The following is a 24,664-nucleotide window of genomic DNA, read 5'->3' as shown; positions in this document are numbered from 1 at the left end:
TTTTTCATATACATGTTTAAATTAAAGGAAATGAGGGTTTAGGAAAAGTTGAAATGATGGAATGTTTGGCCTCAGCAGCACTTTTTCTCAGAAACTAAGGAAAATTTTAAAAAATTTGTTTTAATACAGCCAACACAAAAACTTTCCTTCTTACATTTTCTATTAACGGCATGTACAGAGCTAGGGAGGTTGTGTAGCCTACTGTTCAGAGCAAAAGATTAGGAGCTAGGAGGATTGTGAGTTGCAGTTTGGAGCTAACTCCTGACTTACTGTGTGACCTTGGGCAAGTCACTTACCTCCTTGGGCCTCAGCCATCTGGAAAACTGGTTAAAAAGCATGACCCGGGCCGGGGATATAGCTCAGTGGCACAGCGCTTGCCTGGTAAGCTCAAGGTCCTGAGTTTGATTTCCAGTACCCTCCCCCCCCAAAAAAAAAAAAAAAAAAAAAAACGGCAGGACCTCACTGACAACCAGATGCTGCCTCTGACCTGAGCTTTGCTGAGTGGGTAAATCACAAAAATTACAATTTTAGTCCCTTTTTATAATTTAATATAACATTTTGTGTTAAACCGAAGTTCTTTAAGGCATGGTAATATTTGATTGTAGGTTTCAATAATTGCTAAGAATTTTTGTAGTTACACTGTTGTTCAAAGCATAGGCCCAGTATTTGTATTTGAATTTCCTCTGTGAGAGAAAATAATAAGACTTACCCTGTAAAACCGTGGTATACGTATGCATATACTATTTTTGATATAAGTAGTTTTTAGAAATTTTTTAGTAAATTTATTTTTATTTTTATATTTAGGCACCGGCTTTTTCGAGAACATTGTGTTTGTGTACAAGGAAATTATATAAAGGACTTAAATATCCTCGGAAGGGATCTTTCAAAAACCATAATAATTGACAACTCACCACAAGCCTTTGCATATCAGGTAGGAAGAGAGTTGCTAAGTAAACTCAGACTGGGAAAAATGTGAAGACAAAATTGCCAAGATAGTGTATCATTTAGTTACTCAGTAGTTTGATTGTAAACATGTTAAGAATTATAATTGGCTTATCTGTGTTGTAGTCTACTCAACATTCTGATAATAATTTTTTAAACTACTTTGTCAGGATTTTGTACCTTTTTAAAAATACTTCTTTGAAATATAACTACAACTAAAGATGAACCATCCTTGAAATACAATTTCTGAAATTTGATTCACAATAAATCATTGCAGAATAGGGACTAATGTATTAACTTTGTCCATAGCTTTAAAAAGGGTAGGGGAACCTGTATGGTATTGAAATATGTTTACCTTGGGTCCCCACCTTGTGGTGGGGAGTGCTGGTTATTGATTTCAGAACTTTTGTGTATGCTAAAATATGCTCTACCACTGGATTACATCCCCAGCCCTAGATCCCTAGTTTTATTTACTCACATTTAAAAATACTGTTTATAAGACAGCTGGGTGGGGTCTGGGGATTTAGCTCAGCGGCATAAGTGCCTGCCTTGCAAGCAAGCAGTCGTACCAATATCCCTGGTACCAATAAAAAGGAAAAAGACAAAAAAAAAAAAAAGAGAGACAGCTGGGTGCCTTGAAATGTACTTGCAGTCTCATATGCTTGGGAGGTTGAGACAGGAGAATTGTTTGAGCCCAAGAGTTTGAGAACAGTCTGGGCAAAATAGCCAGATTCAAAACAAAACAAAAAAACTTCATCTTGGTTCCTAGATAAAAATCATTTCCATTATCCTCTATCTCAGACATATCATTTAGCCTAAATTTTAGAGTAGATATTTTACCATAGAGATTACTGTAAAACAAAATAGGGTTTACATTTTTAGATTCTTCAGTGTCATATCATCGACTCAAGAATAGAACAGTCGTAATCGGGCATTGTCTAGTCTCATCTGTTTGAGAGGGTGAGGCAAGATCACTTGAGCCTAGGAATTCAAGGCCAGCATGGGCAACACCGTGAAACCCCATTTCAAATGAATGGGACTTGGTCCCTGTGTTTAAAAAAAAAAAAAAGTATATGGTTTCTGATTGTATTCTCTGCCTTAGATGAACATATCCTTTTATTTATAATACATAGCACTATAGTCATAGTACTTATGTCTTGAATGAATAAAAGAATGCTTTTAGTTACGGTAATGGTTTTTCTAAAACTTGTTTCTGTGGAAGTCTAGTTTCTAACTCTAGAAAATCAGTTCAGCTTCAGTTTCCTTAAGCGTTTGTCTCGCAATATTGAGTTGTCAGCAAAAACTCTGGTAGCATTCCTTTTCAAAGGAACTTTAGATGAGTACTTGCTTAAATTTAGTGTTCCTTTTTAAACTTTTACACACGAAGCAAAATACAAGTAAAAAGAGAATTTAATTGCCTATTTATCGTTTTAGCTTTCTAATGGAATCCCTATAGAAAGCTGGTTTATGGATAAGAATGACAATGAACTTCTAAAATTGATTCCATTTCTGGAGAAGCTTGTAGAACTGGTAAGTATACCTTAGAATTTCTTTGTTGTGTTTTCATTAGCTCAGGTATATTAAAATCTGCTTTATGGATATTGATGTTTAAAGTTAACTGGTAGGATATTAAGGAGAAGATTGAAAAAGATTATGAGGAATTTTTAATTTAAATAAACATTGTACAGCTGAAATCAAACAGGCTCAGTCTTACATTTAAACAGATTTTTTATACTATGACTATAATTGTACACTAAAGAGATAAAATGCTGTTTAGCATCCTTTTTAATAAAGTGTACAAACACAAATAGTACCAAGAATGCTATTCAAGGCTATCAGAAGAATTGGCTTGACTCTGATCTGAGAAACCAGAGGTACAGATAGCCCCGTTGATTTTCAACGGGGGTTAGTTTCAAGAGAATATAGTTTTTAGTTTCTCCCTCTCTGTAGTTGTTGAATGAGAGGGATGGGCATGTGGCTTTCCAGAAAAACTGTTCAGTGACCTCCTATGATAAGGACAGAAGAGCCACCTACAGAGTGAGCTAGTAGTTGGGAATTCTTTGGGTGAGGGTATGTTGGCAGGTCCTAGAGGCTAGTTGTGATTCAGATCAGAGGCGTCTTAAGTGCTTCTACTACCTGTAGTCACAGAGGTTCTGTTGTAGGACTGAAGTGTGAGCTCAGCAGGAATGAGTAAGGAAAGTCTCCCTAAAGACGCAGATATCCTTAAATATGCCTAAAATCTCAGCGGTCTGAGAAACTGAGATAGGAGAATCACAAATTCAACCTCACCCTGGCCAGTATAGTCAGATAGTGTCTCAAAAAATAAAAGGGCTATGGATGTGGCTTAGTGTGAAAGCCTTGGGATCACTCCCCAGTATGGGATCTAGGAGTTTCAGACATGGACAGACATAGTCATTTTTCAAGGAAAATTCATCAGTACTAAAATTGTCCCAAATGATTAGGGAAAGATCTTTAATGCAAGGAAATAAAGAAGTGATACATTAGAAAAGCAAATAGAAAGGCCAGGAACATTGGAAAACCAAGGACAGGAAGAGGGCTTTTCACAGGCTTTGGCCAAGTTATTTCTGGGCTGGAGGTAGATAATCTCATGCTACATAAATCATGAGTGTCTCCTTGAGGGTAGGAAGGGACCTCAGAGAAAATGTAGTGATTTGAAGTTTCACCTGGGGTGTTAAAGCCTAGTGCTCACTGCCCACCAGTGGTCTCCTTCAGTGTTTCTTAAATCCTAAATTAATTGTGCTGATGGCCTATTCCTATGCAGTTATCCCTTGGTGTCTGTTTTTGAGGTACTGATTCCATGATATGCTACTGATATCAAATCATTCCTAGATTACTTATAGTATAGTGTAAATGGTATGTAAATAATTATTGGGCTGTATTGTGTAGGGATCAGTGACAAGGGAAGAAGTCTGTACATGTTCAGTACAAATGCAATTTTTCCTCAAAATATTTTTGACTCAAAGGTGATTGAAACTACAGATGTGGAACCTGTGGATATAGAAAGTCTTAAAACAGTACATTTCCTTTGCAAAGTAAGAATGTTATGAGGAGAAAATCTTGGCAATTACTTGGCTTTTTAAAAAACTGTCTTTTTCCCACACAGAATGAAGATGTCCGACCTCACATCAGAGACAGATTTCGCTTGCATGATTTGCTGCCCCCAGATTAAGACTTAACCAAAACATTGAAGGGGGAGAGAATGCAGGACCCTTTTGGACTATGACAAAAACATTGCCATTACTGTTGAAATTTTGCATTTTTGTACCCTGTCTTGCTTTTCTTATCTTTGGTGCCCAATAATAATCAAGGGTTACAGAAAGAGACTTTATCTCAAGATTGCATACATACCGTAGGTAGGCTAAAACAGAAGAGTCTTTAGAACTAGTGCAACTCCAGTGAAATTTTTTTATGTACAGGACATCTGCAGTTTATAAAGAATTCTGTTTCTGCCACCAGCAGTTTGACCTGTAGTTACACAGGATTTTATGATAATAACAGAGATGAAAATGGACTTTTATTTTCTCTCTGTTTGGTGCTCTAAGTGGGTTTGTAGCCACTTTTCTGTTACTTTACAATTCTCATTTCAACAGGAATGGCCAGTAAAAGTTGTTTTATTTTTCCTGTTAAGGTTTATAACCTTTTTACATTTTGACCTGTATTAGATTAGAATTTCATTATGCATTCCTTTTAGTTGAGACGCTTCTTAGTTTTCTGGAAATAGTCAATTTTTAGTTTTTTATTATACGTTTGAATGGCCGTTTTCCTGCTTTGTCTGCCTGCATATTGTATATTTGTTTAAAAATATTCTCCACTTTTAGTCCATGTAAGTTTCATTTAGAAAGACATGCATTTATATTTTGTTTCTGTAATATTCTACTATAGGTGAAATCTTTTCAAAAATCAAGAGACTGGGTAGATAAGAATATATGAATGACTAATATTCAAAAGATTTAAACCATTGTGATGGTGTGTATTCCCAGATGGTAATATCTTGCAATGGCACACAGATTTAATGGATAAAGGTATACCTCAGACTTCATTGTGCTCACCAATCTTTGAGGAGAATGAGTTTAGTCATCTGTTGGGCTTGATTTAGGTATTGCTGCCTTTGGTTTTCTCCAGGAATGAAGTATTCAGCACAGTGATTCAGTATTTTTACTTTGCATGGGCTGGTAGTATGTACCTCTGTTATGCTGTCAGTTACAATCAATTTAAAACTTTGTGTAACAGCTTGGTACCTAACAGTAGCTATGCATAATCCTGTGGCACAGTACCCTTCCAAGCCACCAATGCAGTTAATGTGCTCTCGTAGTGGTTTTCTATGCTATATGAAAATGGTCTTCAAGCCGTGGTTCTCTAATGCAGCTACCACAAGAGGTTGATATTTTTATAGTGGCGTGTAATCTTTCTGGGAGGCTTTTTATGGAAGGTAGAATTTGTAAAAGTATGCTTTGCCTCTCAACTGCATTAACATGCCACAGGCTCAGACTGTTTTTGTGTAAAGGATGTCAAAGAACGGCACTTTTTCTAAAGAGAAGTTTGATATTTTGTATGCTTGTTAAGAAAGTACAGTATTGGAAATTAAAGGTGGACAACTGATAATTAAGGAGTATGTCAGTTAATTTTTTATGTATATTACCTGTTTACTTGTACAACTTATTGTACAAATTACATGCAGCTTCATTTTCAAATGAATCCTTAAAATAAGGAAATCTTTTTAGGAAAACATTTAATTTTTGTATTTTTGATTTTAAAGGCATGAGTTATGTCAGTTTTCAGTGTATTAATGACGATTTTAACTTTTCATCAGGTTGAGTGTTTTCTTACTATATTATCTGTTGTGTATGTAGTTAGCATATTGTGTCACTGAACTGTTTAAAGATCTAGCATGTAGAACAAGCCTGTTTTGTGGAAAATCCTTATTCATTAAAAAATAATCGTGGCAGATTTTCTGCAAAAAAAAAAAAAAGCAAAAGCATTTGCAACTCAGAAACTGATTTTTTTTTTTAATTTAAAGAAAGGTATTTTGCTTGCAGGAAAAAATACTACAGATTCATTTTAATGAGAATCTTTGAAATGTATTTATCTTTAGGGCATCTGGGCATCTTTATGCTGTTTGTCTATGTCTTTCTTGAAATAAAATGTACATACGTTACCTTTACATATGCTCTTGCTCAAAATTGTGAACCTAGTTACATTTATTCCTTGTTCCCTTCCTTTTTATGCTCAAACAGCAAAACCTATGATCTGAACTTTCAGCATGCATCATATTTGCTGAAAGTTTTCCTGATTAAGTAAGAGTCTCAAAGGGCCTTCCCGTAACTTAAAGGGAAATGTAAGCACCTAATACCTTGTGCCACTTTAACAATAAAAAGGCAACTTTTAAATTTAATCATCTTTTGTGCCAAAAAAAAATTATTCATCTTTTATTAATGGTAAAGTTGTTTTCAGCCCCATACCAAGAGAATTCCTTTAAGTAAATGAATCAAGCATAACAAGGTTCTGTAAAGAAAAAAAAATTGTATATTTTTCCCATTACATTATTTGAGAAATTTTTAAATTGTTAATATAATAATAAATTATAAAGAGAAAGTTCAGTCAGCTTCCTTCTACTTTAATGTTTTATCTTCCTATTTCCTCTTTTGTCTTTTGATAGATGTTAAACACTTCCATTTAATCGGAAGTGTATATTTTTTTTTTACTTGATGTGCCCAGCCCATCAGATCACACAGGAAACATGAAGTCTTAAAAAACTAACTGTAGTAAATGTAGGAGAGGTGGATCCATGATGAAACACAGCAAGTTACCTGTACAAACATTACAACTCTGAAGGACATACTCACCTTGTGCTATGTCCAGGGATAAATGTCTGACTTTTAAGAGATTCTTTTAAATGTTTGTATTGTTGCTAGAATTGTTGTTAATCAGTTTTTAATTTCATGTAATGTAGCCCTAGATTTATCACCATATTTCTCCTTGAGTCCTAAAATAGAACTAATGAGACTTCATAATCATAAATTGTTTTATATTAGTTAGTATGTGTATTTATTTACCCAATGGCTTTATCTGTTTCCCAAAATTAATTTGGGATTTGTTGAAAGTATTGTGTAACATCTATAAATGGCTATTTTCTGATAACTGTCAGTGAAATGGATGTGTACATTGTTTTTAATATATATATCTATATATATATATTTCTCTGGGATTTTTTTTTTTAGGGTTAACATAGAATTTTTTTTTAAGTTATCATTGGCCAATGACTTTTTCAGCTAGATGTTTCATTCAACATTCTAAAGAAGTTTGTTTCTCATTGTTTTGTTGTCAACTTGCCTGAAAAAGAGACTTCATCTCATCATTGAAGAAGAGTATTTCATTATTACTACAAATCTTTCCAGCAAGCACAGAATTCTTCATAAAGACCAGGTCTCTTCCACATCTGAGTCAGTACATAAAATCTGAAATGTAAAGGACACTGAAGCCTTCATTTATTTGTACTAATATGATGGTGTTATATATTACATCATTAGCTAGTTAAGTTTTTCTGACCTGACTTCTCTGTCTTCCTAGATATTTATTTGTTATCTTTCAATCTCCTGTACCTAAATTAGTTAATAGTTACCCACTGAATAACTATGCCAAGCAACTAGGAAAGAATGTTTTATTTGATTTCCCCTTATAGGGGAAGAGTAGACTGGGAACAAAAATGTATGGGCCAGAAGGCCTTGGGTTGTCATTCATTCATTTTCTTATTCCTCTCATGAGTTGTATTTGAGTATAGTATTTTTTAGTACTGATGTAATTGATTATGTCATTACTTTTCATGCCTCCTTTTGAGTTGAAAGCTTGCTAGGAATTTATACAAAATTCATTAATACAATTTTCAGAATAAGAACCATAATACTGTATCTTATACTTAAATGCTACTCAAATTATTATTGGAGTCCAAGTCTCACTAAGTAGTACTTTTTTTTTTTTTTTTTTTGTCTTTTTCGGTTTTTATCGGTACTAGGGATCGAACTCACGACTGCCTGCTTGCAAGGCAGTTGCTTATGCCGCTGAGCTAAATCCCCGACCCCAGTAGTACATATTTTTATGAAATTTTTCTCTGTCTCTTGAAATTAATTGCTGAGAGGCAAGAGTTCTTTAGGATATACCACATTTTAAGATCTTTTTTTAAAGGGGGAATAAAAAGCGCAACAAGTTTATGCTAATTAATCATTTTGATACTAGAATTCTAAGATACATCAGTGGTTCACAAACCTGTTTATTAGAATTACTCTGAAAAGCTTTTTAAGGTATGGATTACTGAAACCTACTGTTAGAAAATCTTCATTATGTCTAGAGTGGGGACCTGAGTGTTGTGTGAGAAAACAGAGCTTTTGCTGGTGATACTAATAAGTCAGGTTTGGGAAATAATGTTTTAGTAATGTCAGTGGTTTGAGAGTAGGCAAAAAAATTTACCAGACCTCTGGTAGTTATTTCCCCCCTTTTATTTTTATTTTTTAAACGGGGACCAGATTCCACTGAATTTAAGATACATGGAGGAATAATAAGCTTGAGGCTACTGCTCATTATCATTTTTGTCTTTCATACTTTTTTTTTAAAGTTTGCATTTCTAGGACTTGGATAGTTGATCATAAATATACAGCTGAAGGACATGTCCCTGAATGAGACCATTTTATATATATATATATATATATATAAACTGTAAAATATTTCACTATTTTTTTATTTCATGAATCTTTGTAGAAATAAGCAATGAAATATTACTTTCCTTTTTTGAAATGGGATTTTTCAAGGGTGTCCTTTGGCATTAAGGTAGGAGGAGAATCTTATAAATTCTCTCTACCCATTTCCACATGAATCAGTATAAAGTTATGGACATTTAAAAAATCTCAATTTAATTTCTACTTATTTACTATGCAGAGTAGCCGTGAACAAGTAATGTAGATTTAGTTTTCTCATCTTCAAATGCCCTGATCACCCTACCTCACAGGGTTGTTGTGAGGATAAATAAAACTTTTATGGAAGCACTTTTCTTTGATGATATTTATCAGCCATCAGAAACAATATAATTTCTAACAACTTACATTTGTATAGTGTTTCTTTTTTTGTTTACAAGTTCACACTTTTTTCACATCTACAAGACAATCTTGTACAAACTATATAGGGTGGGGTCAGATAGGAAAAGCCAGTTTAAAAAAAAAAAGTCAGAGAGGGCTGTGACTCAAAGACCATGCAGCTATTCTGAGACTTCAATTCCATTGTCACTTTAATACTTATTTTCCTGTGCCTTGACATTCCTTTTGGTTTTTTAGACGGTATCACCACAGTTCAGTCTCACCTACAACCTTTGGTGATCCTCCAGCCTTAGCTTCCTTAGTGCTGAGATTACAAGTATGTCATCTTGAAATAATTTTGTAATCATGTTAGTACATGAGTAAAGCTTTCTCAAGTTTGTAAATCAGTTTACATCACAAAGTATTATACAAAGGATGTAGAATAAGTGAGGCCTAAGGGGACAATCCAGTTTTAAAACGATTAAATTCTAGCTTCTATGTGTACTTGTTTAATTTACAAAGGAAATTGATCTAGAAAAGTTTCCAAGAGAGAGCTTGGCCTAGAGTCTACGACCCTGTTAGCCAAGATAGAATACTCAGGGAGGCCAACCTGAATAAAAGGTTGGTTTTTTAAAATACAGGGGCTGAGGGGGGAAAAAATATTTAAGGTCCTGAATTCAATTTCCATACCAACCAAAGAAAACTTACAAAATACAGATAAGATGGCAAACCTCAGGTCATAGCTGAAAAGAACAATTCATACTTGACATGAAGGCCAACTTGAGCCAGTATAACCAGGTATAAAACAGCCCCCTGATCTCTGATGAACTACCTTAAGTTCAAGGGAAATTGATAATACAGAGTTTACACATCACTTAGATGATTGCAATTCAAGAACAGAACTGACTTGGGAGTATGATTAGTGAAAGTGAAAGTCAAAAGATCTGAATTTAAGTCCTTGCGGACCAGCCAGTTAACAAAAAAAGTAGTTGTTGCCTGAGTTTTAGTGTCTCAAATAGATGTACTAAGATTACCTTTCAGAATTATAAAAATGAAACAGCATGTTATAAAACTGGTAAGCAATATATGAATAGCCAGAATGAATATGTGCATAGTCTTCTGAAGGATGGTGATATAAAAGGGATGAGAAAAACTATACATGGAGTATTAGTTTATATCCAGATATATATACTTCCCCTCTCCAAAACAACAGAAACTAATGCATTCATAGGGTTTTTCGAGGATTATCAGATCATGGAGGTGTAATCACTGGTGGACAACTGTATTGAAGCGTTCATAGCCAAGTGATTTTGGGAAGTGGAGCCTGTGGATTACTGGCTGCATGGCCTAGAGGACTATTGCCCTCATTATTTCCCAGCTACTATTTCAAGAGCTGCTTTATCTGGGCCATGCCATTCTGCACTGGAGCCAGCCAACTAGAGACTGAAATGTGAGCCAAAATAATTCTCTAAATTGTGGGTGTTGAGTGTTGCATCTTCTCAGCAACAAGAAAGATGGTTTGGGGACATGCTTGAAAATGCTGTGTGTACAATAGGATAAGGATATTAGGCATAAGTTCTTAAGATATAGCAGTGTTAGGGGCTGGGGATTTAGCTCAGCGGCATAAGCGCCTGCCTTGCAAGCAGGCAGTCGTGAGTTCGATCCCTGGTACTGATAAAAACGAAAAAGACCAAAAAAAAAAAAAAAAAAAGATATAGCAGTGTTGTATGCAACAGCAAATGGAGAGGGTACCCAGATCTGTTGAAATAGCATTAAGAAGAAAATTGGTGATAAACTGAAGAGTATTGAGTGGCTTTAAAAATAGCTGGGTGTGGTGGCTTATACTTGTAATCTCCACATTTGGGAGGCTGAAGCAGTAAAATCATCTCGAGGTCTCTAAACTACATAGCGAGACTGTCTCAAAAGTGCTAAGTGTAGCAAGTGCAAGTTACATGAGATTTGCCAAGTTATAAGTCCTTTAGTAATAGATAAGTGAACTAGACTCTTACAATGATTGCCATATATGCTTTAACGTCGGGTGGAGCCTTTGTAATGATAGTAAAGTCATTTTGATAATACTACTTTGGTTTGGGGGTGGGGCATTGCCTGGTACGCACAAGGTCCTGGGTTCAGTCAAGAGAGGCACAGGAGAGGTTACATTGGCCCTTCTAGTACTTGCCACCATAACCCACCTCCTACTAGGATGTCATTTAGCTATGAACTCAGGACTAATCCACTGATGATTACCACACCCCTAGCACTGCCAAAATAAAAATGCAAAAGCAAAACCTACCTTATTAGCAAGTGGTAGTCACTACTAAGCTACTAAGCCAAACTTTGAATGGCAAAAGAAAGCAAAACTTGACCCTGCTACTAAGTTTACAATCCAGAGGTAGAGGGAAAAGGATCATGAAGAATGGCTTAAGAGAACTAGTGTTTAAGTAGAGATCCTACTATTTGAAAAATCAGATAGACTTAGGAAATGTTTAAGCAGAAGAGTAAGATTTATTTGAAGACCACTCTGGTTGCCATACGGGATATAGAGTGGGTTGGTGGGACACCAGTTACAAGTTTTACACCTCTCAATGCAAATTATCCCCTTTTCTAATACAACCAATGGTTAATACAGTTTTAGTGTCAAAGTGGATGGTCAAAGCCTGTTTACAAGCAAAACTTGCTCTTCAGCCTGTACCTATTTCATCTGAGATTTTGAGTTTGATGCTTAAATAAGGAACTTCCTAAAAGGAGCCCTGATCGCCTTGGCTTCCTTTCTGCTGTCATTTACTCTCATTAACCTTTAATAGCAGCTGGGGATTTAGCTCAGTGGCATAAGTGCCTGCCTTGCAAGCAGGTAGTCGTGAATTTGATCCCCGGTACCGGTAAAAAATGACAAAGACCAAAAAAAAAAAAAAAAAAAAAAAAACCAAACAAAAAAAACTTTAATAATGAAATACCTTGAGAACAAGCTTTTTAGTTTTTGGTTTTTGCACTTTCAGGGATCAAATTCAAGACTTCATGCATGCTAGACATATGCTCTACCACTAGCTCCATCCTAAGCCTGAGAAAGTTTTAGTGTTAATTTGTTCCATATTTTCTCATCTACTCCACTAATTTGAAAAATAGGGATACAGTCCATCCAATATATTTGTAGTTCCCACATCTATGGATTCAACTGTCATTTGAAAAAAAAAAATGTGCTAGACATGGTGGAGCATTCCTGTAATCCCAGTGCTCAAGAGGCTAAAGCAGGAGGATTGCTGTTTGAGGCCAGCCTGGGCTACATAGTAGGACTGGAACCAGAATAGGCTACATAGCAATTGCAAGGCCATCCTGTACTATACAGTGAGACCCTGTCTCAAAAATAAATATCTTTTAAAAATGCACCTATATTGAAGATGTATAAATTGTCTGTAGTCTCTAAACAACATAGTATACTTACACAGTATTTTCTTTGTATTAGATATTCTAAGTATAATCTAGATATGATTAAACAATATAACATTATAACAATATAGATTATACACAAATACTATGTCAGCAGGATGTGGTGGGGCATGCCTGTAATTCCACAATTTGGGAGGCTGAGGCAAAAGGATGGCTGCAAGTTCAAGGCCAGCCTGGGTTACATAGACGCTGTCTCAAAAAACAAAAACAAGCGCTGAGATCCTGAGTTTGATCCCAAGTATCAAAGAAAAACAAAAAACAAAAACAAAGAGGCCAGGGATATAGCTCAGTGACACAAGTGCTTGCCTGGCAAGCATGAGATTATGAGTTTCATCCCTGGTACAAAACAAAACACTATGTCATTTTACATAAGGGACATGACCATCTGCAGATTTTGGTATTAACAGGGTGTATACTATGTTGAACCAGAGCAATCTTCCATAGGAAGGGATGACCACACTATTATTTGTGATTATAGGACTACCGTACTAAGTAACAAGTTAGTCAAGGTCTAGTACATACATCTAGACACTTGTTTCCCTGCTTCATTTGAAAAAGCAATATGCATAATACTATGGATCTCAATTTCCACATCAAAAACTTCTATCAGTGTTGCAGAATATAGAGCCCAGCATCTTTAATCCCTTTAACCCATTTTTAATTGTATTGGTTTAACAGTGTAAAGTTAATATGGCAAGGCCTTCAAATCACTTTGTACAAGGATATAGCTCAGCAGCACAAGCACCTGCCTGACAAGTGCAAGGTCCTGAGTTTGATCTCCAGTATGAAAAAAAAAAATTCACTTTGTAGATCATAGGCACTGAATAATAATGTGTTTATATCTTTTTTTTTTTGATACCAGAGATCAAACTCATGATCTCGCACTTGCCAGGCAGGCATTTGTGCCACTGAGCTAAATCCCCAGCCCCCTCATCTGTTTAATAAAGGAATGGATGGGCCCTCGTTTCAAAATTTGGACTTGTAAGTGCAAAAAATAGATTATGTGCATCCAGAATGATAGCACACTAAGCAAATCACAATACACTGATTTTAAAGCCAGATTTCAATTTTACTCATTTACTGTCAGCAGTAAACTCAAACTAAATCATAATCAGATGCCTGCTTAGGAAGAGTAGAACCACAGTCTGTCTACTGAAAGTGAATTGTAGCCAATATTAAGTCAACATGATGCTCTCATCTCTTGTAGGTAAATACCTGGCCACTGGTTCCTCCTGCATCACAAAGAATGGAAGAGAATCTATAGATCAGTTTACCTTTTCCTTTTGGAGACCTTTGATCTTTTTGAGACAAGGTTTCACTATGCAGTTTGGTACTTTGAATTCATTTTGTGGTCCAGGATGGTTTTGAATTCACAGGGATCCTTCTGCTTCAGGCTCCATAGTGCTGGGATTATAGGCGTGCATGGCCAGGCCTAAATTTTGTTCTCTGGCTGCCTTCCTTGTAATTCTCTTTTGTTAATTGGGGGTGGGGTATCAGGAATCGAACTCAGGATCTTGCGCTTGCTAGGTAGGTGCTGTGCTGCTGAGCTATATCTCTGGCCCTAAAATCTTTTTTTTTAGGTTTTTTTTTTTTTTTTTTTTTTTTTTTTTTTTGTCTTTTTCGGTTTTTATCGGTACCAGGGATCGAACTCACGAATGCCTGTTTGCAAGGCAGGCATTTATGCTGCTGAGCTAAATCCCCAGCCCCTATGGCCCTAAATTCTTAAGAAGATATGTTGCCTTTAACAATCTTTGGTCAGGTTAATACAAATAGCTACATTACCTCATTAGAAAAATAAAATTGTTGCTTTCCTGAAGCTCCACCTCGGGATAAATGGATGTGACAAAAACCACTTATTATTTCTCAGTTCAGATTACCATACAGTGAAGCTTACTAGTAATAATGAGATTTGCTGCTTTGTGCTGTATTTGTTTGCCTTGAAATTATTTTTCATGAAGAGAAACAGTGACCTGGTAGACAAATTTTTTTTATAAAACAAACCAGTTCTGTATAGCAACTCTATGGTCAACCTATAGTTACTGTGTCTACTATCTGTCAAACACAGACTTAAGAATAGCAAAGTATTACCCTCTCAGGATTTATTTTATTTTATTTTATTTGGTACCAGGGATTGAACTCATGACCTTGTATTTACCAGGCAGGCAGGCACTTGTGCCATTGAGCTAAATCCCTGGCCTGATTTATTTTATTTTATATATATTTCTTTTTTTTTTTTTTTTTTTTTTTTTTTTTGGAGACAGGTTTTTGCTACGTAGTTGAAGCGGGCCTTGAACTTGTATGGATCTTCATGTCTCCACCTTCCAAGTGTTGGAATTACAGGCATGTGTCACCACACTTGTTTTCCACTTAACTGCAATTACACTACAGGATGTATTTGTTAAGAATTGTAGCTGAGGTTAAGAATTCATTGGAAAGATACTAAGTTAGTTCATGGCATTTGAGGAAAAGAGGAAACTGAAACTTGGGGAAAGCAAGAGGAAGTGAGATGGTTTGAGAAATCTCTTCAGCAGCTAAATTGCCCAGGATAGGCTCAAACTGATCCTCTTGCTTCAACTCCTCAGTAGCTGGGATTATAAGCATGAGTTATTGTATCTAGTTCATGAATGGCTGCTGGTTCCACTAGAACATTCTAAAGGTACAGGTGGAGGATATAAGTCTTATTATAGCCTAGGCTTGGGTGTCACTCCTACACTATTGTTTAAAAATAAATCATAGAGCCAGGGGTGGTGGTGCATGCCTGTAATCTCAGCACTCAGGAGAGTGCGACAGAAAGATCCCTATGAGTTTGAGGCCAGCCTGGACTACACAACCAATCCTTATCTCAAAAAACCAAAACATAAGAGTTAATGCAGACTCAAGGAGAGACCACATAGTGCTTGTTTACTGTTCACTGTTGAGCCATTATTGGCGTTTAGGGATTAGTTACCACAGAATTTGGTGATTCTAACAGGTGACTTACATTCCATTTAGGAACAAATCTAGACTGTATATTCCTTAAAACATATACAATTGGGGGATCTGGTTCTTAGAAAATGTTTTTTGGGCCCAGAAGCTAAAGTTTCACTAACTTCACAGCTAATATACTTCCAACCTGTTCTAGATCAGCTATAGTAAATCTTTGTTAAGTCAGCAGACATGGGGGCTGGGGGTTTAGCTCAGCTGCATAATCGCCTGCCTTGAAAGCAGGCAATCGTGAGCTCAATCCCCAGTACGTATAAAAAGGAAAAAGACAAAAAAAAAAAAAAGTCAGCAGACATGGCTTTGGGGAGTCCAACTACTCTTGGATAGTAGGGAAATTTCCAGAAAAGGAGAAAATATAACATTGAGAGCTCTCCTCCCTCTACATATCAGCAGTGTCCAGTGTTCAGCTCAATAAAACATAATCATTTGAATGACCAGGTCTCCTACATCCACACAGTAAATTTTTAAATATATCCCATGTACGCTATTTAAAATTTATATATATGGATATACACAGAGTACAATTGGGGGCATACAAAAGCAATTTTTAAAATTTACTATATATCTTTTTCCTATGTGCTCCTTTGTTCCCTCCCACTTCCCCTAATACTGGGGATTAAACCCAGGGCCTTCACTCTTGAGATACATCCCCAGTTTAAAATAAAAAGGGGGCTGGAGATTTAGCTCAGCAGCATAAGTGCCTGCCTTGCAAGCAGGCAGTTGTGAGTTCGATTACAGTCATGAGTTCGATCCCCAGTACTGATAAAAAGGAAAAAGATAAAAAAAAGCTAGGATTACAGGTGTGTGCTACATCTGATTTTGACAGCTTTTTAAATGTTGAAGTCTGTTATCTTTTATAGTCTATTTTCATCAGAGTTCTTCAGAAAAACAGATCAATAGGATGTGTATACAGAAAAATATTATTTTAAAGAACTGGCTCACATGATTGCAGGTGCTGGCAAGTCTAAAACCTTGTAGGGCAGGCTAGCAGGCTGGAGATCCAAGGGGAATCTGTTGTTACAGAATGGAGGCAGAATTCTTTTTATTAAAGGGTGCTGTCCTTTACTAACTGTACTCATACGCACTGTGGAGGATAATTTGCTTTACTCAAAGTCTACTGATTTAAATGTTACATGTAACTAATACATTCACAGCAAATAGACTGGTGTTTGATTAAAAACTAGTAATGGGAATCATGGCCTAACAAACTGATACATAAAACTACTACAGTCACTAAATTCTGTTGCCTCTGATCATAAACTATTTCTCAGCTGGTTCTTTCTTCTCCATTGCCACTGTATTTAGTATTAATTCTTATTTCTTTCAGGCTGGGGGTGTGGTTCCCAGGTAAATGCCTTTGTCTCAAATGGTGGTGCTTTTCTTTAGCACTGAAAAAAATTCATTCATAAAATATTTACAATGGCCAACACTGAAGATACATTTATGGTGCCCTCAGGGATTTATATTCCAGCCTTTCCTTTATTTCTATCTTGCTTCTCAACCCTCCTTTATCATATGGATAAATAAATCAATGCTTTTCATGCTTTTAAAAACTTGGAAGTTGTATAAAGTATGTGTATGACATATTCCAAAACTATTAAGATAACAAAAAAAATCTAAAATAAATCGTCCCTTAAAATCCTACAAGGGAATACAGTAACCTAAAGTGCAAGGATAACTCCTTTTTAGCTCTTTGCAGTCAATTCACCAGCTTGGTTAACTTCTGATTGTGCCCTTCAGGTGAGGACCACACATGGACTCCGGTGGAAATGCATTCGGGCATGTTTCACTTGGTCTCTCAAACTCGTTTCAGCGGCGCCCATCTCAGGAAGCCCTTTCTCCAATCTTACTGTTACCTTTTCACAGGTAACCTCACAATACTGCTTTCTGTTGTAGACACCGCATTGTGTCAGTTTGTTTATACATCCAACTGCTTGGTTGAGTATGAGGAGACAGCTCATGCCCAATACACACCAAATGAAGACTTCCGACACTGCTTTGCGGAAGAAAAGAATCAGTGTGCTGGCCCACAGAATTGGCCGGAGGGGGCAGCGCGAAGGCAGGGGCCGTCTTCCTTGGCTTCCTGTCTGGTTCCACGCGCGGGCCTCTCAGCTCGCCCCTCGGGGCGCCCACGTGGGCGGGCGTCTAGAGAACTCTGCCAAGAGGGTCCTGAAGAGGTCAGGTCCTCCTCGGCGCCACCGCGGACTGGGCCGAGAGATTCTCCGGGCGCGCTCGGCAAAGCGACGACCAGGGCGCGAAGGCTGGGCGTCAGGCCCGAGGCCTCTCGACTGCCCTTCCGCTCTCTATTGTTCCTGCGGCCTACAGTAGGGTAGCAGAGGTCCCGTCCCAAAAGCGACTGGACTCGCCGCCTGGTCCTCAGCTCCGCCCTTACGTCCGCATCCTCAGGCTCAGGCTCGGGGCCCGCCCGCGCGCCCCGCCACGCCCCGCGTCCGCCCCGGGAGCCGCGGTTCAAGTCGCGGTTCAAGCCCCTGTTTCTGGAGCGTCGCCGACGCCCCCGTAGGGGGCGGGGCCTCGTTCCGAGCTCGGAGTCAGCCACAGTCCCAGCCTGCCCTGCGCGGGCCACCGAGAGCCACTCAGTGACTCACCTCGGGCGCTCTAACTCTTCGCAGCTTTTCCCTCACACACGCTCACGCCCGGCTTGAGATGGCGGCGGCGGCGGCGGCGGTGGCGGCGGCGGGGGACTCTGACTCCTGGGGTGAGCAGAAGTTCCCGACGCAGGGCCCAGGCTGGCGCCGGCCGCACTCCCACACAGGCGGCACTGACGCTGCTTGCTCTCTTCCTTAGACGCAGACACCGTGGAAGACCCGGTGCGGAAGGTGGGGGGCAGCGGCACCGCCGGCGGGGACCGCTGGGAAGGCGAGGACGAGGACGAGGACGTTAAGGTGGGCGCGGACCGTGGCGACGGGTGGCGCGGGCGGATTACGGGGCCTGTTTGCTTCCTGGGCCTGCGAGCTGTGCGTACTGGCGCGCGGGGCCTGCCGCACCCTCGTTCGCTGCGTTCGCCGGCCATGTGGGCCGGGGACGGCAGCGTGTCCGCTGGACCACTCTGCAGGGCGGCGCGGCGCGGCCCGGCCTCAGCCCTTCGCAGAGGGTCCGGTTCCCGCCTGGATCCAGCTGGCCAGCCGGCGACGAGCCGTGACAGCAGCATCGGCTGGTGGCACATGCGAACGCTGCAGTCCTGATCGCCTTGTGGGAGCGGGAAGAGCAAGTTGGAAATTAAACTTAAGTCTGGAAACCCCTGCCTTTTTGAGGTTGGGGAACGCAAGGGACATTAACTCATTTACGGTGGCCATTTATAGAGTTGGTTTGAGAAATTAAACAAGTTAAATGTTGTGGTTTAATTTCAGGCTTTTGCACCAAATGGAAACAGAAGAGTAAGATAACTTAGCTGTCCCTTCTCCCACCCTGTTGGTAAAAAACGCGAGCACTGAAATAACCAGCAGTTAATCGAAAGAGACATGGAGAGTTCACACAGCATCATGGGAGGGGAGAGCTGACAGAGTTACTCATTTATACCTGAGTGAGGCCTAGGAAAATTGAAGATTGGGTGGTGATAGTAAACCAGGAGCAGCAACTGTTAATTTCCTTTTCGTGTGCCTTGTAAAGTTGGACTGTATTCACGTCATCTTTCCTTTTTTTTTGGTATGGGGATTGAACTCACAACCTCACACTTGCCAGGCAGGCGCTTATGCCTTTGAGCTATATCCTTGGCCTCGTTCCTTTTTTTTTTGTCTTTTTCGTTTTTATCGGTACCAGGGATCGAACTTACCACTGCCTGCTTGCAAGGCAGGCGCTTATGCCGCTGTGCTAAATCCCCAGGCCCCTCATTCCTTTTTGAAAACTCCCAAGGGCTCATGATAATAACTTTTTCATGTGTAGGGGGAGCAAGGGTCTGGCTGTGTAGTTCAGGCTGGCCTTAAACTCACTATGTAGTCCAGCCTGGCCTCGAACTCAAGGTGATCAGCTCTTGCCTCAGCCTCCCAGGTGTGACATTACAGGTGTGGGCTACCACACCCGGCTCATAATGACTTTAATGACATTGTGGTTATTAAAGTACCAACAAAAAAATACCTACAAAGTCTCAATCTGAAGATAATTTAAAGAAAATATTTATATTTATTCAGATGCAGTTTTATAAGAAATGGAAAACGAGTTCTTTTTGGTTTTGATTAATCTGATGAATATTTTACTTACCATAAACTTTGAGTACCCTGTAAAGCCTCCTGTCTAGTTTGAGAGTTGAATCTAGATAATCACTGTGAATTTGGTAGTGACTTTTTTCCTGAGTGTGTTGAAATACATACCTGTTCATTTTATGGAACAGTCTGAGTTTCAAGGATCATGTGAGCTTTGGCAGATAGAGCTAATAAGTGAGTATCACTGGAGCATAGTTAGATACTTTGTTTACATTTGTGTAGACATAGGAATGGATTGTGTTATTAGCCTGATGCAAGATATTAGAATATTGTCGTCATTTTCAGTTTTAAATCTTTAAAACTTTGGAAGTGACAGGGAAGACACCTGTTGTGAAAATTTAGTACAAGTTAACAGATACAAAGAAAAGATTAGAGAAATCAAGAAAGAAGTCCTAGAAATTTAAGTTTTAATGGAGTACTTTGGACTAATCATGAAGTATCTTAACTGGGATTATGGAATATAAATAGTGTCCACGCTGATGGATATTGGTCACTTGGAGTTAATTTTGAAGATTTACAAGTTGTAAGGGACTATAGTGACTATCTGGTCCAGCCACTTCAGTGCAGAATTTATGTTTGTATAAATAATGTATTTCTTTCCCATAAAGTTTAATCTTGGGGGCTGGAAGTTGAACTTGTCCATTATATTCCCATATTGGAATATTGCCTTATTTCCATTTATTCCCACAATATGGGACAAGTCCAAAAAGGGTAAAAAGGCAAAAAAGGAAAACATGTTTCCTTTGCTCCCTTGTGTTGTATGCCAGTTACCCACCCCTGGGCAAGTATGGTACTCACACCAACAATCCCAGTGCTAGACACTAGACTCCACCATCTTTGAAAGGTCTGCCCCCCATGACTGCTTGAGGTTTTTGGGGAGACATTTAAATACAAACCTAACAGAGTTACCTGCCCCTTGATAGGTATTCAGTAAATTTTAATCCTCTTAATGTTGTAGTCTTCAGATTTTTTTTTTTTTTTTTGACTAATGGAGAATATGTTTAGGCTGTTGAGATCTAGTATCTGGGGTTCATTTTGATTTCCTAAGGCCAAAAGAAGCAAATACTCTCCACAATATGTGTTTAGTTTGAATTTTACTTTCATTTGGAAGATCATGGTTATCAAGAAAGTTTTTGCTTGCTCAGAAGTTACCAGTCTAGAACTGAATTTTGTCACCTTAGTGGAGTGAATCATATCATCATCAAATTTTTGAATTTTAATTTTTTAGTACTAATTAATCTTTATGGGAAGATATAAATAAGGCTTAGTTTCATTTTTTTCTTCCTCCCCCGCCTCCTTTTTTTGTCTTTTTGAGACAAGGTCCCACTATGCAGTTTAGGCTGGCCTTGGGCTGGCTTTGTAGCCCAGACTGGTTTTGAACTTGGAAATGATTCTCCTGCCTCAGCCTCCCAAGTGCTAGGATTACAGGAGTGTGCCACCACACCCGACTTTAAGGCTTAGTTTTTATGAGAGGGAATACTAATAGTCCTTAAGTAGTACGACATGTGAATTTTAAAAAACTGTCCTCAAAAGCAAACTGTAAAAAAAGAAAGTTAAGTTCTTCAGCTTATGGTGCTTAGATTTTGTGAATAAATGAATGTAAGTTTAATGTCATTTGTAATGACATAGGAAATGAAGAGAAAACTGAGGCAATAATTTGTGTCTCTATACTATTTTCTCGTAGACTTAATATTTTGCTTTCTAAGAATGCTATTTGGCATTAGCAGATACAGGCATAGGTAAGACTGTAGAGCTGTTATTATTCATGGTGGAAAAAAGGAAGATTTTTTCTCCAGTTAAAAGATGAGAATGAAGCCAGGCAGGAGGTCACAAGTTCAAGCCCAGCCTAACAATGTAGCAAGATTTTAAATTGTCTCAAAATTAAAAAAAAAAAAAAAAAGGCTTAAAAAAGAAGCTACTTTGAAAGGCCTGCATTCAATCCCCAGTAACAGCTCCCCTCCACCTTTACCCGCACCCCGCAAAAGGGGGGAAAGGATTGGTGCCAAGGGTTATACTTTCCTGTTTCCTTGGCTTTATTTTTTATTTTCTGTTTTTTTTTCCTTTTTATCTGTACCAGGGATCGAACTCACGACTGCTTGCTTGCAAGGCAGACGCTTATGCCGCTGAGCTAAATGCCCAGCCCCCCTTGGCTTTATTTTTGTCTTTTTAGCTGTATAGTTGTATCGCTATCCTGATGTCTTACAAAGGCAGTAGACAAATTGTTTACTTGGTGTGTGTGATTAGATTCTTTCTGCACTACTGGAATGATGTGTAGAGTGTGAGAAAGAAGGCAGTGAGAACCTATTGAAAGCAGGGATAACACATCTTACACTTCCTTTTAGTAATACCCAGTCATTTCTATAGAACAGGTTAGAAAATAGGGTTTTCTGAAGAGCATGTTGACTTTGTTTTGAGGAAACTTCGGATTGTTCAAACATCCCAAGTATGATTCCTGGTACCAGAGAGAGACAGACAGACATCAGGAATAGAAAAACTCACATATATTTAAATACTAAATTTATTGAGACATCATGAGATTAATACAAGCTACCTTTGGCCTCTACACTTACCAAAGGTGTTCAGCGTGGTGGTCACTAGCTTCCAGACATTTATTAGTACAATGAACTGCTAAAGTATGTATACACCTGTTTTTTGGCAGACTATATTTTGGAGCAGTATGAGATTATTAGTTAAATCTCAGGTAACTATTTTGCCAGAAAATTGATATATGATATATGTTTTTTTTCCCTAAAATTCAAAATATGCAGAAGTACAGAAAATTTGTTAATAAGTTCATGGCCATATTTTCTCTATAATCTCTTTATTCCCTCCTAACCAGGTTATTTTTATATATATATATATATATATATATATATATATATATTTTTTTTTTTTTTTTTCGTTTTTGTCAGTACCAGGGATCGAACTCACGACTGCCTGCTTGCAAGGCAGGCACTTATGTAGCTGAGCTCAATCCCCAGCCCCCAGATTATATTTTTTGAAAAATCACAATAATACCATTTTAGTAAACTCACAATTTCTTTTTTCTTTCTTTTTTTTTTTTTTTTTTTTTGTCTTTTTGTCTTTTTCGTTTTTATCGGTACCGGGGATCGAACTCACGACTGCCTGCTTGCAAGGCAGGTGCTTATGCCGCTGAGCTAAATCCCCAGCCCCAACAATTTCTTTTAAACTCACAATTTTTATAAACTAGCAAGTTTTGTATTGGGGCGCATTTAAAATTTTTACTTATTTTTAAATTTTTTTTTTCCCTTGGTATTTTTGAGACAAGATCTGGTTATACAGTTCAGGCTGGCCTTGAGCTCACTTTGTAGCCTAGGCTGGTTTTGTACTCAATGATCCTCCTGCCTCAGCCTCCAGAGTGCTGAGATTATAGGAGTGTGCCACCACACCTAGCTTGTTTTGTTTGGTTTTTGAGACAGGGTCTCACTGTGCAATTCAGGCTGGCCTTGAAAATTAGATAACAGGCCAGCGATTTAGCTCAGTGGCATAAGCGCCTGCCTGGCAAGTACAAGGTTGTGAGTTTAATCCCTGGTACCAAAAAAAAAAAGAAAAAAAAAATTGGATAACACAGTCAAGATATTTATAGGCTACTTAAAATAATTCTGAAAGGGACTTTTAATGGGTTATGAATAAGTAGTTTTTTTTTTTTTTTTTGAGCCAAATAATCATTTAGGGCACTTTTGAAATGAGTTAACCAACTCTTTTAAGTGTTAATTTTAGGTATTTCTGTAAGAACCCTTATACATTTTATCTGATTTTTTTTTTTTTTTTTTTTTTACTATCATTGACAAAGTCCTAGAAAATCAGGCTGATTTTTCTGAAGCATTGATGCCTGCATTTACTTTTCAGGCACCTGCAAGATTGGTAACTGAGGAAATAGTTCCCAGAGACAACTACCTACCCTTCTGTAATTCCAATTGTCTTAGTAGGTGTGACTATCTTTTTTTGCTGACATTATTATACTTCCTTTAAGGGTGCCTGTTAGGTAGTCACTTCAGGGCAGGCTTGTTACATGCACTTTGGAGTGAGGATGACCAGCAAGGCTTGTCTTTCGAGGTCTGTTTATGAACTGAGGTGAACATGTTATGACTCTTGCCAGGAACCTACTCCTTTTGCTATTAAAAGTCATTCTGTAGGGGCTGGGGATTTAGCTCAGTGGCATAAGCACCTGCCTTGCAAGCAGGCGGTCATGAGTTTGATCCTTGGTACCGATAAAAATGAAAAAGACAAAAAAAAAAAAAGTCATTCTGTAATGGAGAATTTCTAGTTAGCCTCATTTCGTCTACATTAATGGGTTTTAGGGATAAGGTTTACTTTTCTTTGTTTCATTTGAAACAGGGTCTTGTTATGTAGTTTAGGCTGGCTTAGATAGCCCAAGCTAACCTCAGACTCCTGAGTGCTGAGATTATAAGTGAGTACTACCATGCCTGGTTAGGTTTACATTTTGATGAGGGCAACTAGGAGTAATGATAGAGATGGGATACAGAGTTGGTGTGAATGCCATGCTGAGAGCTGTGATAAGGGGGGAGGTCATCAACATTGAACAGAAATGTTTCTCTGTGTTGAAGGTATTACAATGGAGATGCTTTTTTTCAGCCATATTTTTTCCCCTTTTAGCCTTGGGTCTTGTGGTGCAGCTCCCCCCCCCCCAACCTACCGGGGATCGAACTCACAACTGCCTGCCTGCAAGGCAGGTGCTTATGCCCCTGAGCTAAATCCCCAGCCCCAGTGGTACAGCTTCTTAAAATGACTAGAAAACCATTAGAAGCATATTGAGATTTGAAGATGGGTAATTGATATAGTTGAAGGTGGATCTATCTTGTTAGCATGTACTGTAATCATTCTTTTTGATGAGATTCTGTGATTTCAAGGGAATTTACTCTTACTGGATAGACATTTAATTCATAGATAGTTATTTTATATTTCAGGAATTAGAGAAGAAATTATACTCACTAAATACATAAAAAAACTTCAGTC

General features: G+C 38.2%; 2 protein-coding genes across 7 annotated transcripts in view; both read left to right on the top strand.

The window, feature by feature from the left end:
- The window catches only part of Ctdspl2 (CTD small phosphatase like 2), a 74,746-nt gene extending 65,694 nt beyond the window's left edge, over window positions 1-9,052 (top strand). For all 6 annotated transcript variants that reach the window (XM_063250133.1, XM_063250130.1, XM_063250131.1 and 3 more), the window contains 3 exons: window positions 805-931; window positions 2,377-2,472; window positions 4,067-9,052. In XM_063250133.1, the coding sequence (XP_063106203.1) occupies window positions 805-931; window positions 2,377-2,472; window positions 4,067-4,132 (289 nt within the window). In that variant the 3' untranslated portion in view covers window positions 4,133-9,052. The remainder of the gene's footprint in view (window positions 1-804; window positions 932-2,376; window positions 2,473-4,066) is intronic.
- An 8,907-nt stretch (window positions 9,053-17,959) lies between these two features.
- The window catches only part of Eif3j (eukaryotic translation initiation factor 3 subunit J), a 28,659-nt gene continuing 21,954 nt past the window's right edge, over window positions 17,960-24,664 (top strand). Inside the window, exons 1-2 of the mRNA XM_003475733.5 lie at window positions 17,960-18,165; window positions 18,255-18,352. Of these exons, the coding sequence (XP_003475781.1) occupies window positions 18,114-18,165; window positions 18,255-18,352 (150 nt within the window). The 5' untranslated portion in view covers window positions 17,960-18,113. The remainder of the gene's footprint in view (window positions 18,166-18,254; window positions 18,353-24,664) is intronic.

Source organism: Cavia porcellus, unplaced genomic scaffold (assembly GCF_034190915.1).
Source record: "Cavia porcellus strain 051 isolate PalLab524CR breed Dunkin Hartley unplaced genomic scaffold, mCavPor4.1 scaffold_6, whole genome shotgun sequence".
Taxonomy (NCBI): domain Eukaryota; kingdom Metazoa; phylum Chordata; class Mammalia; order Rodentia; family Caviidae; genus Cavia; species Cavia porcellus.
This window is presented reverse-complemented; position numbering and strand designations above follow the sequence as displayed.